This window comes from Sinohyriopsis cumingii, chromosome 11 (genome assembly GCF_028554795.1).
Source record: "Sinohyriopsis cumingii isolate HCF-2022 chromosome 11, ASM2855479v2, whole genome shotgun sequence".
In the NCBI taxonomy this organism is placed as follows: Eukaryota; Metazoa; Mollusca; class Bivalvia; order Unionida; family Unionidae; genus Sinohyriopsis; species Sinohyriopsis cumingii.
In genome coordinates this window covers 45,814,629-45,834,965 of record NC_142971.1, presented here as the reverse complement: position 1 = coordinate 45,834,965, position 20,337 = coordinate 45,814,629, and the positions used below count along the sequence as shown (strand labels likewise).

General features: G+C 33.9%; 1 protein-coding gene across 4 annotated transcripts in view; it reads left to right on the top strand.

Annotated features, from left to right (window-relative positions):
- The window catches only part of LOC149788057 (muscle M-line assembly protein unc-89-like), an 80,792-nt gene that overhangs the window by 10,431 nt on the left and 50,024 nt on the right, over positions 1–20,337 (top strand). For all 4 annotated transcript variants that reach the window (XM_089974336.1, XM_089974335.1, XM_089974340.1 and 1 more), the window contains exons 3-8: positions 1,131–1,257; positions 9,902–10,074; positions 11,989–12,308; positions 13,594–13,717; positions 15,988–16,123; positions 19,237–19,415. In XM_089974336.1, the coding sequence (XP_089830462.1) occupies positions 1,131–1,257; positions 9,902–10,074; positions 11,989–12,308; positions 13,594–13,717; positions 15,988–16,123; positions 19,237–19,415 (1,059 nt within the window). The remainder of the gene's footprint in view (positions 1–1,130; positions 1,258–9,901; positions 10,075–11,988; positions 12,309–13,593; positions 13,718–15,987; positions 16,124–19,236; positions 19,416–20,337) is intronic.

Sequence of the window (20,337 nt, the reverse complement as noted above, 5' to 3'; positions counted from 1 at the left end):
GTAATTGTTCTCGTGTATCATTTTACTGTAATTGTTATCGTATATCATTTTACTGTAATTGTTCTCGTGTATCATTTTACTGTAATTGTTCTCGTGCATCATTTTACTGTAATTGCGCTCGTGCATCGTTTTACTGTAATTTTTTCTCGTGTATCATTTTACTGTATTGGTTTTCGTGTATCATTTTACTGTAATTGTTCTCGTGTATCATTTTACTGTAATTGTTATCGTATATCATTTTACTGTAATTGTTCTCGTGTATCATTTTACTGTAATTGCGCTCGTGTATCATTCATTTTACTGTAATTGTTCTCGTGTATCATTTTACTGTAATTTTTCTCGTGCATCATTTTACTGTAATTGCTCTCGAGTATCATTCATTTTACTGTAATTGTTCTCGTATATCATTTTACTGTTATTGTTCTCGTGTATCATTTTACTGTAATTGTTCTCGTATATCATTTACTGTAATTGCTCTCGTGTATCATTCATTTTACTGTAATTGTTCTCGTGTATCATTTTACTGTAATTGTTCTCGTGTATCATTCATTTACTGTAATTGTTCTCGTGTATCATTCATTTTACTGTAATTGTTCTCGTCTATCATTCATTTTACTGTAATTGTTCTCGTCTATAATTTTATTATAATTGCTCTCGTACATCATTTTATTTTATTGTTATTGTTTCTGTATTTAAATATCACTGTAATCAGGGGCAATATATACAATCTCTGGTACGGAAGTGGTGTAGACCAGCAAGTTGTTCTCCACCTTTTTTTTTGACTGGCGGCGCAACTTGCTGGTCTAGGTAGTGGTGATGGTGGTGTTTTGTAAGTGTTGGGGGGTGGGTGCGGTTGCAGAAAACACAAGTTTAACAGGGTACGTTATGCAAATGCCTAGGCTATCAGACATTTGAAAATATACTTTTATTGCTTAGCAATATTCCCCTGCGTGTGAAGATACCAAAAAATACTCATGCAGTCAATTAGAGACACTTATATCGTCCTAGTCCTACTGAGCAAATCGATTATTTTTCTGTCTTGTCTGCCATTCTATCTGCCAGTTTGTCTCTGTCTCGCACACATTTACCGATGTGCACATGTGCATTTTTTTTTTTACATTTGATTTCAGGTAAAGACACTGCTGCCGAATTAGCTCCCGACTTTGAGAAGAAACTGGACAATGTAATCACGAAGGAGAAGCATAACGTTTTGATGGAATGTACTTTTAAAGGGAGCCCTCAGCCAACGGTATTATGGTAAATATATATCTTAAAAGTAAAAACTTCTGGTCTAACTAGATTATGAAGTTCTGGAAAAAAAATTCCTAAGCATTAATCCAAATCCTACCTTGGGGTAAGAACAAAAACAAATACCACTCCCCCAACAAAACAAACCAAAAATCAACAAAAAAAACCAACCCCAAACAAACAATTCAGGCTCCCCAGCATCCGAGGACGGCTCCAAAAAAATGTTATTTTGACATATTCCAAGCGACTGTCGGTAAAATGATCTTCGGAGCATTTTCCTCTCATTCCATTCGCATCCTTAACATGTGTTACTAGACTGGAATCGGGCCATAGTTCAATATAGTCACTTGAAACTACCATTTTTGCATATTTTGATGTCAAATTGATTCAAATGCTGGTAAAATGCTTTAAGAGTTTATAACAATAGCAACACATTTCTTTCTTATATTGCTTTATTACAGTTATTGTGTAACATAAAACGGCAAACACTACAATAGGTTACAGTCGAAAATTTGCAACTGGTTTCCATACTTGAATGCCTCATTTCATACCTCTGTATAAGAAACATTGAATACAATGACTATTTTGTATTAATAATGTACCTGGATATGTTAACTGAATCATAATTTGCTTCATGCTGAGCTTCACAAATTATTTTTTCTAACTTGTTTATCATGGATCATGGGGTAATTTTCGGCAGTAATTTTTATGGAAAGCAATGTAATATGGTATTTATGATTATCAAATTGGCATCAAAATTAAATACAAAATAGAGAAACATGAATATTGTGGAAGGCATCTTACAATGTAGAACTAACAGCAAACATAATATGTATATCTCATCTGGAATGATTATTTGTACTGCAACCTTTAGTCTGATAAATCATACCCCCCCAATCATTGTTGATACTGATGGACTATATAAAATCAACATCACAGGTGAGGGTTTGATTTATCTATATTGTTTACTTAAATTCAAAACACAGCTGCAAGGATCATCCTTAAAGTACCACAATCAGAGCACACACACCCACTCTGTATCCCACACTGGCTATCCATTCGATCCAGAATCAAACACAAAATTTATTCTCTGTACTACGATTCACTGATGGGCTCCAGTCCAACATACCTATCTGACCTCACCCATGTGTACACATTCGCTAGGTACTTACGCTCCTCTTCTGACACTTGTATTCTCATCATTCCCACTACGAAAATGAAGTCATTATGGACAACGTTCTTTTGCATACCAGGACCCAGTAACGTGGAATGAATTGCCCACTGAACTTAGACACGAAGACACAATCATCTCATTCAAGAGCACTATTAAAACTCACCTATTTCAATTGCAAGAATAAACTTAAATATTTTCAGCATGTTTTCTGTTTCCTAATTTCATGGTGTTTGTTTTTTGTAATCATATCCTTATGTATTGTCCAATGTTGTAAAGCGCTTAGAGCTTCTAAACATTAGGCGCTATACAAAGTTCTCATTATTATTATTATTAAAGCTATTCCTATGGCTGTGTGTACATATGCACAGGGTATTCACACTGCATGTGTAACAATCGCAGGATTACTACCTTAATTCACATGACAGTTGCATATTTTGTATGATGGACATTAAGTTTTTCATATTTTATAATTGAAATTGTCAGAAAATCATAATTTATTTTCTTCGATAAAAAAGGAACCTTTATAAGTCTTAACCCAACTTGATTATGATCAATCAGCTGTTTCAACATTATCTGCCTGATAAATAATTTACAACAGCATGCATTATGTGAAAGTTGGTGGGATCTGCTGAGACAGTTCAAGTACTCATTTTGAATGTATGTTAGTAATATTTATTTAAAAAAATGTAAATACATACTCGTTGAAATGTCAGCTGCCTTCTTCCATGTAGTTTGATGATGTAACTTTAAAGCTTCTGTCTCGAAAACAAATTACTTGGGGCGACTGTAATGCAGAATGTTGAAGTATTGTTGCGGTGCCTAATCTGATGTAACTGTACTTAGGGGAATTAGTCACAAGAGAGAGGGTTTTTCTATTCCGCATTTAATTTAACCCTAATACTTCCAGTTCAACATACTGACTCCCTGCACTATGACCCTAGCTTATAAAAAATCAGAAAAAGCTTTCTTGGAAGACCTTTTCTTAAGAATTAAACTTATGGTCTGATTGTGTTAGCTGCAGGTCATTTACCTTTATCTAAACCCAGTCTGCATACTGAAGTGCACATAATTTATCCTCTGTAACCAAATTATAGCCATATATTCACACTCCCACACACAGCCATATATCCACTCTCCACACACACAACCATATATCCACTCTCCACAAATATAGCCATATATTCACTCTCCACACACATAGCCATACATCCACTCTCCACACACACAGCCATATATCCACTCTCTGCACACATAGCCATATATCCACTCTCCACAAACATAGCCATATATCCACTCTCCACACACACTCCTTTGTTTATTAGAATTTCCACAAATATTATATTAAGTTGGAAATTACTTGTAAAATTTATGCTTATGAGCTAATTAATTCCAACTGCAATTACCTAATTCCATTTTAAGCACTTTATGCTAAGAGATTTTCAGTTGGTCATTAAACTAAACATTTGACTTGCTATCATTGATTTATAGTAAATCTACAAACACAATCCTACCACTATAATGCCTTCTTTGTTTCAATTACCTTAGCCTGTACTGTAACCTAATATCATTGCCCTTGAGTGGCTGCTGATAATTCCATATTTAAATGGAATCACAGCCCCAAAATTCAACAGTAAATAAGGATGTGCCCCACTAATGTAGACGTACAATTATTAAATTTATTAAGAGAATGTAACAAATTATATACAAATGTATCTTCTCTTCTAAAACTTATCTAAATACCTTACCACCTTAAATGACGAAATTTTGCCCTATAATAGTATTCCATTAGAAAGGTTCAGACAGTTGTTAGAAAATTTTGTTGGTAAAGCTTGACAAAATGAACAATTCTGTCACTTAACTTCTCAGAGATGACAGGACTGACTCAAAAAGATGTGTCGAAAAGAAAACTTTATCAAAATGCCACATAAAGTACTAGAGGAGAACACCTTTAAGAAATCGAGGTGTGAAACTGCAACATATTATTGTTATAATCTTTACTCATTTTAGTGTTAAGTTTATAATGGGTAACTGTAAAAGAAAATGAGGTTAGTACTGGTGGCAAGGGTTACATTGGTACAACTGGTTGCATATCAATCGCTTTAATCTATCATCAGACCAGGCTAGTTGGATTATGTTGTAATAATACAATGTATAGTCCCTTGTTTTAACATTGCTTTTTTTGATGAATTATCATAAACTCCCAGTTCTTGTGGGAACACATCTGTCAGCGATGTCTTGACCACACCATTTGTTTTCATTGGTCAACCATGATTCATAATGGACAGAAAAATGTATAAATCATATCATTATCAATTGTGAACTGAAACAAAGATACATGTACTGTACGTGAAAAGAACTTGTCTGACAAATTCTTGAGTTTTAATTAAAAAACTAACTATTCTGACAGGGCAAATTATAATTTCCCATACATCAGCTACTACCAAGGATGTTAAAGCAACATGACTCACGTTGGATTATTGGATTATTGTATCTGTAACAATGTTTAGAATGGTTTAATGCATTATAACATTTGATGTGGGGCTCTTGTTACTGATATTTAGAGGCAGGTCTTTGTCATAATTTGTGCATATATATATATATATATATATATATATATATATATATATATATATATATATATTGCAGATGTATCACAATGTAACAGCGGTAGATTCATTTGATGCTTGTCAAAACAAGTGACATGGCACTCAAACTTACTGACAAGGGGTCATCTGGTTGTAAGCATGCTAAGAAAAGTATCAAGGATTACGTCATTGACATTTCATACACATTCATTACTAAAATAACTAATGTTTCTAATGAAATGTAAAGTATCACTATGAATGGAATATATTTCAAAACCTGGGACTCTATGATATTAAGACTTTGAGCCTCCATTATCAATACCAGGGTCAACATCTTACTTTGTAGGACTAGATACCATGGTGCATCATTTGGCTGTGTACTATACTCCACTTGCCTCATTGTAGGACTAGATACCATGGTGCATCATTTGGCTGTGTACTATACTCCACTTGCCTCATTGTAGGACTAGATACCATGGTACATCATTTGGCTGTGTACTATACTCCACTAGCCTCATTGTAGGACTAGATACCATGGTGCATCATTTAGCTGTGTACTATACTCCACTTGCCTCATTGTAGGACTAGATACCATGGTGCATCATTTGGCTGTGTACTATACTCCACTAGCCTCATTGTAGGACTAGATTCCATGGTACATCATTTAGCTGTGTACTATACTCCACTTTACTTGGTACTAAATTACCTACTTATGTTGCTGTGATGTAATGCACCAAATCATTCCAGATCTTGGTTGAAACTGAAAACCAAATATATATGGTAAGATTTTTATGGTCAGTAACATTTTTTTTATTGCATAAACAATGCAGAATGTTGAAGTATTCAACTAGAAAGGTTCAGACAGTTATTAGTAGATTTTGTTTTGTAAAACAAATTCAAATTTAGAATGACTGTGTGATGGTTGCACGCATTGGGGTGGGGTTCTTCCAATATATATTAATTAAATTATGATGAAAGTTCCACCCGGGCTCGTGGGGTTAGAAAGTTAAATTAGTGACGAGGTAGATTTACAGCTCTGAGCCCCCAGTCAGCAATGCCAACGGTTAAATTATAGAGAACACGAAGATGAAATTCAATTAATAACAATTTAATAAATTTGATAATTTAAAACTATAAACTCTCAATCACCCGTCTTTCCCTCGACCAAGTGACAGCCTAATTCATCCCGTGATTTACAGTGTGAGTTTGATTTTCCCCCTGTCCTTGCGTCTACTCATCTCTTTCTTTCCCGCTAATTCCTTCCTTCCTTCTGTTCCTCCAACACCTCCTTTGACTCTGTTTCCCTCTTGAATATCTCCTCCTCCAATTTCGCTCCCAAGTTCCTCTTCCTCCCTTCTCTCCCCTTTTCCTCCTAGGCTTCAACTTCCCCTGACTTCTCTCCTTTCTTCTCTTTTCCTCCATCTCTCTATCTGAGACTACGGGACCAAACTGTAACTGGTCTGTCCCTCAAAGTTTCCTGTGAAAAACCACAAGGTGTTAACATATGCTTTATTGAATCTCACCTCACACTAGATCAACAATTAATCATCAGATAAGGCTATTACGGTTTCTGTCATGCATGCATACACATCAAAATTCCCACACGCTTCTTGCAGGGTAAACAATGGCGTAATAACACGGTATCAGCGAATTGTCATACAGACATCAATACATTGCATCACATCAGTATATACACATATATATTTAATCTCATTGTACTACAATATGACAACAATCAGATGCATGTCTGTACATTACACTCCCACAAGCGTACACAAATATTCAACAATGGCAAAATCTATAATCACATGAACACATGTGCTAGTCTACTATAAAATACCCACATAGCGAATTACAATATTAACTTTTACGACAGCTAGCAAGCTATATAATTCTTTACAAATATCAACTCATTTCTTCAAAATATGCAAACATATTAACACCACAAAGTAATTCTTTGTACTATGATTCTAGTAATAATAAAGTATACATACGACCTATAATTAAAAATGCAGTCGCATCCTGCAAAGACCGAACAACTAGCTCACTGACCTTATTTGAAGCTGTCTGTACTTAGAATTTCCTGTTCTAAGATATTCCCGCCAATAACGAATGGCTGTTCGGAGTTACGCTATCCTGCTCTGGGCAGTCTCTCTAGCGAACTAATTCTTGCCAGAAGACGTGGAGATATCATTCTAGCCAAATCAGGGTCTCTCCCCTATCTCGATTCTGATTGGATGGCGCTGTGACCCTGTCCAATCGTCTTAGCGGCCAGTTCAACCTGGCTGTCTGTCTGCAGGGAAAAGAAGTTAAGACACTCCCACTTCTTCGGGCAACTTCTTTTGATCTGGACAAACGTTTCCACATCTAGGTGATAATTGACTATCTGGCGGCCTCGCAGCTGCTAGGTCTGGCTCTCCACTTCTAGCCACGGCAATCTTACATAAGGGATTAGTGCTAGCCTGCGGCAATGTTTAAATCAAACAATGGCTTGTCAGAATTACCTTGATTATACATGTTTAAAACTGGGGTTACTCTGGGTCGGGGTGAACGTGACAGACTGAAACATTTAGAGCCACTTATTTGAATGTGGAAGACTGGTTCCAAGACGGAGTTTGTGTCTTTATTATACTTCATCCACAGGCATGATTAACAATAATGGGCAGGTGTTAGCAAAATATGGCCTGCAGATACGGATCTTGATGAAGTTTTATGCATTAATTTACATCATTGGTTGTGGCTTTAAAAATCACTTAACCATCTCACAATGTGGAGGAAGTTGCCCAAGCCTGGTATAAAGGCATTCATACATAACATTTTCCACTGGTTTATGGGTCATTCTCTCTGAATTACAAAAATAAAAAATTGCATATGAATATCCCCGTATTTGCAGGCCTATAAGTTGATGCGGAGTATAAGTCGAATCAGCAAATTTGGAAAACTTTCCATATTTTCTCCTTATATAAGTCGATGCTGAGTATAAGACGAGGCCAGATCAACACTTTGGATTGGGTTTTTCACTTCATTCCACACAGCATCGTGAACTTTATCCTACCTGTAACTCAGTAACCTTTCCCGTCAGGATCATCAAATTTAACTAAAAGTTCACAAGAAGTATTTTCAATGTATTATGTACTTTTAGCTACATATAATTACACTGACCTGAACATTTATTGAGTTACAGATAGGGTAAAACTCACGATACTGTGTGGAATTAAATTATAATAACTTCCAGTTTTATGAAAATTACAAGTATCACTGTATGCTATTTGAGATTACCAGGAATAGGGAAATTACATCATTAATACTAAAATGCATTTTCCAGGGAGGGTTTGGGGGTGATGGGGAAGAGAGATACAGAGAGAAGGATGCATATGTATTACATCACATTTTTCTTTTTGCACATTGCTTAAAATATGGTCCAATATATAAAAGAGAGAGAGAGAGAGAGAGGGGAAGTTCAGCTCTTTGTGGATTTTTTTGTTCTTTTTTAAAATATATTGCCCTCATGTTGCTGAAGCTTTTGTTAAAGAGAGAAAAAATGAAACAGTAAATGTAAACTATGAAAATACATACCATACTCCTTCAGGGTTTAAATATTGACATTAGTTATATCCATATAGTCTCTATTAGGTTAAAACCCAAGAATGATTATTTTGCATGCTGTCAAATTTTCTTTGCAAGTAAAATGACCGCTCCATTCCCAACAATTAAGATTTTGTTTAAAGTGCATGTCCTCTTCCTGTACTTAGATGGCAAATGATTTTGATCTTTGCTCATGCTAGATGTACTTTAAATTGGTGTCCTTCCCTAAGTTCAAAAATATCACTGGCTGAGAAATTTACATTAGTAACCACCTGGCATATCCTCTAACTATATGGTACAGTATTCATAATACCTATGGGTAGCCTCATTTCCCTATTGGTAGCCTCGCTGATCTAATCTGATCTGCCAAATCTTGACCTCAAACAGGTGTTATCTTGGAATAACTGAATACAGCCATACCATATTTAATTAGCATGTAAATACCACTACAAAACCATGTGATTCTTTGAATAATGAAAGTGGAAACAAACATTGGAAGGAATTGCTTAACTAGTGGTATTAATTGATAATGGAATATGGTACTGCACTTGTACACAAATAAAATCAGTCATCAGGTAAGTGAACAATACGGAATTACAATCGTGAAGACATCTGTCTGTCTGTCTATCTCTCTCTCTCTTTCAATGGGGCATACAGATTTTTCAATCATTAGGTGCAAGAAGAAAATTGTGAGGGAACATGTCTTTGTCATGGTCATTCATTTTCTAACTTGTAAATTCTAACACACATACATGTATATGTAATTAAATTTAAACAACGTATATTACAAACAACGTACATTACTGGTGCATGCTGCTTTAGTGCAATTACATCTGATCTATGTTAATTTTTAATACTGATGATCATGTAATTATTTAAAATACTCACTGTGGGATCCTATATTTGTTCATACATGATCTCTTCCCCAAAATGAAATATTTTTTACACATTAGTTTTCGTACTCTTAGAGAATTATTTTCCATACAAAAAATATGATAAAGCAATTTGGATGACATAATCCATATACAAGTTGATTCGGAGTATAAGATGAAGCTAAGATTTTCTGGTAAAAAAATGTCGACTTATAGGTCGGCAAATATGGTACCAATTATCCAAGGCATATAACTCTAATACCATGATGTTTGAATAGGTTAACACAATTTTCTTGCTTATGTTTTCTTTTTTCATGGTGATTACTGCTTTGCAACTCCATGACAGTTGACCGTTATGATAACAATGTGGCAAGTAGAAGATTGTTCATCTGACTGCATAAAACCAAAAAGTTAATTTGTTATGTTTTATTCTGCAGGTATAAGGATGATAAATTGGTAAGCAACAGTGCCAGGAACAAGATTACCTGTCTTGGTCAGAGTCAGCTGCTGGAGATTTTCAACATTCGCGAAGAGGATGCAGGAATATACAAATGTCGAGCAGAGAACTCGGCTGGATATGCCACTACTGATGCCAAGCTGTATGTTCAAGGTATTCTAAATCAATTTTGGATAATTTTGCTTCTAGGTTTACTCATTAAATATCATTTTGAATCATTGTTTATAAAAATAGTACAGTACAGAAATTAAGTTTTGTAACAAAGTTTAATTAATTCTGTGTGTGTGTGCATATATAGCTTTACAATATAAAATCAAAAGTAAAAATGAAGATATCGTTCCTTTTGTTATTGAATATAATCCAAGTTTGCCTAATATAGATAAGATTATCAATAAATATTGGGATTTATTAAACTTATCATGTAAAGCAAGTGTTAAATCGCTACACGAAAGCAAACCTACACTTGCATATAAAAGAACTAAAAATCTTAAAGATTTCCTAACTAATTCTAAATTAGAAAAACATTTCATATAAAATAGGATCATCAACTAAATGTAATAGACCTAGATGTTCACACTGTTCATTTATTAATGAAAATGCTTCTTTCAATAGTAATAATACGAAAGAAACTTTTAATATGCGTTGTGATATTAATTGTGCAACATCAAATGTTATTTATTTGATAACATGCAAAAAATGTGGCATCCAATATGTTGGACAAACCAGTCAACAAATATCTAAACGTATGAACCAACACAGATCAGATATAAAAAATTATATCGATCAATCATTTTCATCTCATGTTGCCGCACATTTTAACAAAAATTCCCATTCATTGCAAGATTTCTCCTTCCTACGTATTGTTAAAACTGATCCTGAAATGGAACGTCTACTAAAGGAAACCTATTGGATTCACCGTCTTAATACGGTATATCCAAAAGGTCTAAATTCAAAAACTCTATATGACATTAAGTGAAAAATTGTTTTTTTTTTTTTGTTTTTTTTTTCTGAATTTTGTCCCTTGTGTACAATTAGATATGATTATTCTACTTCGCAAAAAAAAAAAAAATGTAATTGGTAAAAGTAGAATCTAATAATATAAAAATAAGTTTACTAACTATTTAAAAATGAAATTGCAGTTGTAAATTAATTTTCTGTACAATATAATTAATTATTTATAAAATACTTCATAGCAAACGTTATGAACACCATATTTGTTATACATATTTTTATTATATAAATTGAGTTCTAATACCCTACTTAATAGCAGAACAAATTATATTAGTATATATATTTTATGTATTTATCTAATTTTATTTTTGTTTATTAATGTTATTTCTTTATTTTCTTCTTTACTTTCTCTTTTCTATTGATTTATTTTCTATACCTCTAATAAGTGTGCATTATACATAATATAAATGTTACTAAAACTGTTTATTTATTAATAAATTTATGTATATATATATATATCATATAACAAGTTAAAGAGTTACAATTCATTCCAAGAGAAATTGAACCCATACTGCAAGTAATGGCAACATACCAATAGTACATTTGATTACACTGGCCTATTCTTCAAAGTTATCCACTATGATAAAATTATGTTACTTTCAGAATTTTTTTAACTTTATGTCCATTCTTTTCTTTGCTGAATTTCATTAGCATCTAATTTTAGGTTCAAAAGTAAGTTTGAGTTTAATTCACCCAAATTTTCAAAATATAGAATAATTCTTACAAAGCGATTTCTTTCATTACTGCTAGTAACAAAGATCATGGATGTCAGATAAAATTATTATAATCAATGATGTTAATAATCAAACTGTGTTGAAGTCACTGCTTAGATTCTTTATGACGAAAGCCTGCATAATATGGATTTCCTCAGTGATTTACTTGTAAAATTTACAATCAAACGAATAAATATATAAATTAATTAAAATTTTCTCAGGACAATATATTTAGCTCATATATGTATGTGAATTTCAGCTGAGAACCAACCACTTTTGTTATCACATGATTTTCTTAAAAATATTTTTAAAAATTGAATGACTGTGTTCTTAAATGCTTCAGAAACACCTGCTAAGCCCACAGTTCCTGAGACTGAGGTATCCATTTTGGAATATATACGTGAAAAGAAGCTGGACAAGAAGTTCATCGATAATGGTAATGTATTCGATGATCGTCTTTGGGAGGATATGGACATTATGAAATTCTGTGTTAAGTGGAAGGAGGATCCGACCCTTGGAGTTTTGATTCATTTAAGGAACAAATGTGCAGTAGAAGGAATGTCTGTGCATCTGAACCTTTTCGTGTCAGGATTACCTCCCTTTCAAACAAATTGGTATAAAGATGGGAAAGAAATATTTGATTGTGGCAGGCATTATTTGAAGGTAAGTGACATCATGTAACTCATCTGTCATAAATTGTTTTTGAATTTAGGTTGCAGTTTTTAATCAAAGTAATTGTTTAAAAAAGTCTGCAGGGAAATTTGCTTGCATCTCTTTTGTACCATATTTGCTAGCTGTTACAAAGTTACAGTTCAACCATTAATAATTTATCTCCAAAATTTAAAAAAATATTGTGTCTAAAAATGTATTATGTCTAATGTTGTTATCCTCATGGTTTAACAATATAGATATTGTAATACCCTACACCCATCCATCTGTCAGTCCATTCATCCGTGTGTCTTCTAAAAAACATAAACCAGGGCTGGAAAATTTTACTTGTCCTCTTTTCCTTTTGAGGAAGGACAAGTCATTTTTTCAAATGGCATTTCAGGCAGACTGAGTATTACTTATAGTGTAGGTTAAGTGGACTGTTACAGGACAAGTAACTTGTCCTGCAAGACAAGTAGCCAATTGTTTGAAAATCATACAAATCCCACCCACGGTCAGAATTCAGTGAACTTGGTTCATGTGTTTATCCATGTGCATGAGGGGCAATATTCTTGGCTCATGTTAATACTTGAAAATATTTTTTGATCATATTTTGTTTGTATGGTCATTATAGGATGATGCATACCATGTGCACTCACTAATAAGTTGGACCCATGTATCATAGTCCAAGATCTGCTGTGGCATAATGCACAGGATTATTAGGATTAACAGGAAAAACTGCAACATAGACCCTGACATAGTGCATTATGTAATGGCAGATCAGATTCTGTTGTTTGTAGTTGGACATGACTTATAAGCAAGTGTGTATAGTAAATATATTTTGACTTCTGCTCACTGGGTCATGGTTTAGGAGGTGATTCTTGGAAGGTCGGTTTATGTGAAGGGTTAAAATGATATGTTCCAGTAGCAAAACATGCAGATTTTTCCGGGGGGGGGGGAGTCATACAAGTAGTAGTTTCTTCTTCAAACATTGTAAACTTCACACTGTTAAAAGAAGTAATCTTTTTCAATACTGTTAAACTGCACACATGTGGTAGCAGGGGTTGTACAGTGCCAGAATTGTAGTCCTAGCTTTGTGGGTTCAGTACTGCCCAGGTCAGCCCAGGTCAGCTGTCTTGTTCTGTCCTTGGGAAAGGCACTTAGCTTCCATTTTCTAGGCATAATATAACCAGTAATGTATTTGCCATTAAAGCAAACTAACCCACCAATCAACCAACCAATCAACTGACCAACCAATCAAACCAGTACCTTGTAATGAAATGTCTAACGTATGTTTCAGAGTTTGGGTGGAGTGATAGGTCTGGAAATCCCATGCTCCTGCCTGGAGGACACAGGATACTTCACATGTCAAGTAAAGAATGGACAAGGAACTGTCTTCTCATCTTGTTACCTGCAAGTGGAACGTATGTTTAATACCAAATACTTTCAATGTCAAAACTGTCTCCCTTTCATTATTTTCCTTTTACATTAATATGCATTAAAAAATTTTCTTCTACTAAACTTGAAATAAAAACTCGTGTTTAGTTTTTTTAATTTAGAGAAAATATTACTACATATAATGTCTACATAAATCATTTGTTGAAGTCTTACTGGGTTAATTTGTTTCTTTTAGGTCTGGGGCTAACTTGTGACTTGTAAATCAGAAGCTTCATTAAGTAATTAAAGGGATGTAACTCTTGCATGATGGAGAAACAATCCAAAATGGGTTAAACTTCATCAAAGTGCTGGTTTTCATTTGCAACTGGTTAAACTGTAGCTATTAAAAGTTAATAGCCTAATGCTTGAAAGCAGAACTGCAAAGACTGCAGTGCAGCTCTGTCACACACTCTCCTTATCCAGGCTCCAATGAAAACAAAAAATTGGATCCTATTAACTTTTATCAAATTACTTGTATACCTCATATGCAAGATGCAGTTAGATCTGTGGCATCTCTTCACACTGTTGATTTTTCTTTTAATGATGATGAAATAGCCATTGTATGCCATATAGTTTTTACAACTGCTATAAAAACTATTTATCCTGCTACTTTTGAAGATATCATTAATATGCATACAGATATGGCAAGGAATTTCTGTATCTTGCTAAATATGATTCCTTGCTATAATAGTGGTCTGTTACTGCTTTGAGAATTTATTTGCTGTCTTTACAGTAAAACTGATAGCTGCTTATTTATGCAAACAAATCAACTAAAACGCATGAAGAAATTGTCTGATGCATTCTAAATTACACAAAATAATTTGATTTTAAGCATTTAGTCCAAGTTGCTAGTGTATTGTTCCTGGTATAGCCCAGTCAGTCAATATAAGCTTTACTATTGGGAAAAACTCTGGATGTTCTGTGCATGTCAGAAATTATAGTACTTGATCAGTGTGAGAACACTTATGTAACAGTTGTATAATCAAATGCATAGTCCTCACTGACTTCAACCTGTTTGCATTGTTTGCAAAGCCACATTCAGTATAGGAGATCTATAGTATATAATTAAATATTTAAATTTTTCACCTGACAAAATTAAGAGTACTGGCACAAAATGTGAAAAAAGTATCAATTCAGATATTAAGAAAAAAAGTTCCGATTTATGCAGAAATATTAAAATTATTTTGTCCCAGTAATTTTCAGTTTTATATTTTAATGGTTCAACACACAGCTGGTAAATGTCGAAAAAATAAAAGGTTAAAAAAGTTAAAAACATTAAAGTATTGAACTCAAGGAAGAATCATTTGAAAATTGTAATTTTTTATATAATTTAAGGTACAGAAGCTGCTTTTGACATTGGTATATACATGAGAGCTTTTGACATTGGTATATACATGATAGCTTTTGACATTGGTATATACATGATAGCTTTTGACATTGGTATATACATGATAGCTTTTGACATTGGTATATACATGATAGCTTTTGACAATGGTATATACATGATAGCTTTTGACATTGGTATATACATGATAGCTTTTGACATTGGTATATACATGATAGCTTTTGACATTGGTATATACATGATAGCTTTTGACATTGGTATATACGTGTTGGCTTTTGACATTGGTATATACATGATAGCTTTTGACATTGGTATATACATGATAGCTTTTGACATTGGTATATACATAATAGCTTTTGACATTGGTATATGCATAATAGCTTTTGACAATGGTATATACATGATAGCTTTTGACATTGGTATATACATGATAGCTTTTGACAATGGTATATACATGATAGCTTTTGACATTGGTATATACATGATAGCTTTTGACAATGGTATATACATGTTGGCTTTTGACTGGTATATACATGATAGCTTTTGACATTGGTATATACATGATAGCTTTTGACATTGGTATATACATCATATCTTTAAAAGTAAATTTACTTTAGGACATGGACCATATTATTTATAACGTTTATAATCTCTAATTTCTCATAAATCGCATTCAGCAATCAAAAGAAATAAGATTTTTGTTGTACCTTAAATTTTTGCAAAGAACTTTTTTTTTTAATAGACTTTAGATTATTATAATTAATGATATTTACCTGTATTTATTTGTATATACTGTACTTGAAAAACTAATTTCAGAATGTGTAAATGCAAATGACAAAAATACCTTATAATATTATAAAATTCATTTGAGCTATATACATATCTGACTCTTATTTTTTCCTTTAATATCAGCTGTACTTGAGATCACAGATACAGTTGTACAAAAGCCATTATTTGTGACACCTCTAAAACGCCAAACAGTGAAGGAAGGTTTTTGTGCGACATTTCAGTGCGTTGCCAAGGGCAATCCAGCTCCAGGCTTCAAGTGGTGAGTTCTTAAAATCTATTTTCATGTATAATAGAGTGTACTCCAACTGTTTTTACGATAAGTCTTTAGCCACCATAAGTTTTCAGATGTCTTTATTATATTTTTGTAGAATAAGTTTGGGTCACCCAAGTTTTCAAACATTGGTCATCATTAGTTTTATTTTTTACCCAAACTTTTGGGACACACTACTTGTCATATGCAGGAAGAAAACAATGTTTGAATGCTCATCTGGTTGATAGGGATTTTGTCTTCTTTTACATTTACAAGTTTCTCTCAACAATTAAATAGAGTGCAACCAAGTGAAAGCACAGTGATGTCCACTGCCTATAGAAGACTGTTCACTGTTTATAGATTCATCAGCTGTAGTTTTATATATATATATATATATATATATTGGAAAAATACCTGAAATTTACAATCTTAAATTATGTTTCATGTATTATTTGCAAGTCGCATGGTAAGAATTTCTGTTTTGAAAATGATAGATTCCCTTGACAAAGTTCACAGAACTTGTTATTAAAAAAGAAATTATAATTGTTGCTTGTTAATTTGATTCTTATTTCCATTTAATTGTCAAACCATTTTGGCAGGACCTTGACACAGTGATCACTTTGGTGTCTGTGTTTATGTCCTTTCATCTGTCTACCCTAGATTAACCTCTGATGAAATGTGTTGTATTTTAGTAATGCATTCAGTTTCTCAAGCACAGTTGGTCAGAAGATTCCTTTTGCTTGGTATCTGGCTATATTTTGATTCAGTAGTGGCCTTAGCAAATGCAGGACCTGATTTGGCTCATTTTGGTGGAGCCCCCTGGATTTATGTGCCCTACCCATCCCCCATGAGAATAGCATTTGGAAATAAACGTTTAAACAATTTTGGTATGATATTGGACTTAAAAGTTTCTTCCATCACTTTCAAATTACTTTCTCTCTACAGACATATTTTGAAAAATTACTAACGTGTGATCACAGGACCCGATTGGGCTTAACTGGTCCAATCACTTTAAGGCTGGCCTTGTCTGGATTTGTACAAGATCAATTTATCCAAAACTCAGGGCTGGAATTGACATTTAGGCTATGGCCAACTTCTTGTGAAATATTAAAAATCATTTGAAATCAATTTTATGTAAACCATATCACAACTCTTAATGTTGTTCAGTCCTTCATAAGTGAAAATTACACAACACTGATTGGCTGTATGTTCAGGCTGGATGAAAATGGCAGTGTATTTCACACTAGGCCTTATTCATTTACAGGACTGTTATGGTACAGAGGAAATTTGAACACAGGAAGAAATATTTTTTTTCCCCATTTTTTTCTTTAAAAGGGCATTACAAGTTTCTGTCTTTTCTCAAGCTACTGACTAGACCCAAGTTCAAACAGTTTAAATGTATACACAGGGACGTAATCATGCATTGTGTTCTGACAGCTGAACTCAGTCTCTTCTGACAGTGACACATTGTCAGTCCTGCCAACTGCTAGTTTCAAGTACGTACTTTCTTTTTCAATAATTACAGTATTGACGTAAAAGATCTTAAAAGCAATGGATATAGATTTGAAGCATATTGATTTTTATGGTATCTTCATTGAAAACGTATGTTAGATATCAAGAGAATCCAAAAAGAACCGCATTGGGAGATTTAACGCGATGCAAAGTTTTTGAATAGTTTTATTGGGAATATTTTTGTGGTCCCTAAATTTTTTGACATGCTTTTTGGCATCCAAAAATTGTGGGGTCATGACAGTATATTTAAGTTACTTATCCACTAATTCATATTTCATGCTATGCATGAATAGAAGGTAAGCATCATTTTAAATACATATAGTTAGGGGAAGTCCTTGGGACACCCTTACCCAGAGACATTTCCAGGGTTTTTGGGAATGATAATGTTCATACAGTGGTCCCCCTCATGAACGGCCCCCAGACCAGTGATCACCCACTCTATATGGCCAGAATTCCTTGGCACCAACGAGATTGTATTCAAAAGTACCCCTCATGAAAGGCCACTTCTCTAACATGACCAACGGCTAACATATTAGTGCACAAATGTAAAATTTACCCCTCACAAGTGGCCACATTTTATAATTATTATGTGTCCAGAACAAGTATTTCATTATGGTTAGGTACATAGTCCAATTATCTTTCTGATGCCTGTTTATGGATGTCAGGTATATGTTACTGAAAGAATTGTTGGCTAAAGTATATGTACCACATAGGTTACTATTATGTCATTAATGCTGACTTTTACAGGAAAATGGAGTCAAGAATGTTTTGATAGAGATTTGGGGTTCACTCAGCAGATCTTTGTTTTTTAATTGTCAAGATCATAACATGGTCAGCACAGGCTAAATACATGTACAGATTTTGTGGATTAACACATACACATAAATTAACTTGAGCAAAACAGGGTACAGGACAAAGACTGAACAATCATGCGACGCTACATATTTCACTTCCTTTATAAACAAAGCATTTCATTTACAAAAGTTTCATCTGCAAAATTAAAGTGTAGTACTATACAATTAGCAACATAGGAATAAATCGTTACAAAGCTTTTACATGTCATTACGTAAATGGAGAAATAATTCTTTAGAATAAAAACATAACAGTTATTTGACCAGACGACAATGGGGAGAGATCACATGCCAGAAAATTGTATGTTGGGAAGACTCAACTAAACAAGATCATAATAGATAAGGAGAATATTCTGTAGCAGTGGGAAATGGAGCAAATGGAAAGATAATTAATTTAAATACGAAACAACGTATGTACCTTGATTTAAATAACGTTTCTGAATGGTTTTGTAATGTGCATGACAATAATACCCCACTCAAATTTCACTCCTAAGAATAAGAAATATTAATTTATATTACCTTGAAATAACTCTGTTTTTAAGACAAGAAGAACATTTTGATAATTAATAACATTACTTAACTCTCCTACTGTATACATTTACATATATGTCTCACAGATATAGTCCCCCTCTGGAAAGGCCACCCATTTTATACTGCCACTTTCCCGGTGCAGAAAGGGTGGCCATATAAGAAGGGGTTCACTGTATATATATTTTCAAAAATGAAAAATTATTTACATTTTCCATGTCTAACCCGTAGGTATAAAGATGGTATGGAGATTCAGGATTCTGAACGGATTAGGACCACTACTTCTCAGAAATCTGGAATGGCAATCCTGGAAATTCAGAATTCAAGTATTAATGATGTTGGACTCTACTGCTGTGAAGCCCACAACTTTGCTGGCCGGGCCAGGAGTATGGTACGCCTCAGCGTGATAGGTATGTACAAGTTGTTGCTAATGTTGTTTCTTTGGAATGACTGTAACTATTGGAAAAGATCTCAATTTGAACTTTTGTACAGCATTTGGATATATCTAGAATAGGTGTTATGGAAAATGCATTGTGCATAACCATGTGGTCAAGTTGTCATTCTTAGAAATTTGTTTCTTATACAACTGCACTCAAACCTGGCTTGACAAAACCACTGCATTTGCAGACTATCTCTCTTGAGAGATCAGGTTGTTGTTATTGTTGTTGTTATAGGGTTTAACGCCATTTTTCAGCACAAGATAGGCTATACATGCCAGTATTAATGGTGGAGGAAGAACCCGGGGAAAACCCCAGTAAGAACCACCAACCCACGAGAAGCTACCGGCAAGCTTTCTCACATATCCACATTGGCTGAGCCCAAGAGACATGAACCCACACAAGCAGAGGTGAGATATCAAGTGATCCATGACGGAGAAAGCTTTAGACCACTCGGCCACTCTGGGTCCTGTGAGATCAGGTAGCAACTCCACCAATGTTTGAAAATGTTTCTTCAAATTGAGATTTTAAGTTATCCTGTTCAGAGGTCAACAAACTGGACAGCCTAACACCTGGTTCCCTTCTAAATCTTGATCTGGCCGCAGACATATTTTATGTTAATTGCCCATCAGGTTTGTCCCAAAATAAGTTTTGCTTAATTTGCCTGAAACAAAAATTGACTTTGCCAGTGAAATGAGGCATTTTCATTTTGAAGCTCTTGAAAGATGTTGGAAATTTATTTATATTCAGTCACCTGCTGGGCTCCATTTGTAGGTCAATCTACCTTATCATCTGCTTAATTGTATTAAACGCTGTACACTTTCTGCATAAAGAGAAGCATGTGACCTGTGAATGCAGAACAGTACTACACATATTTCTGTTCTCCATATTTCAT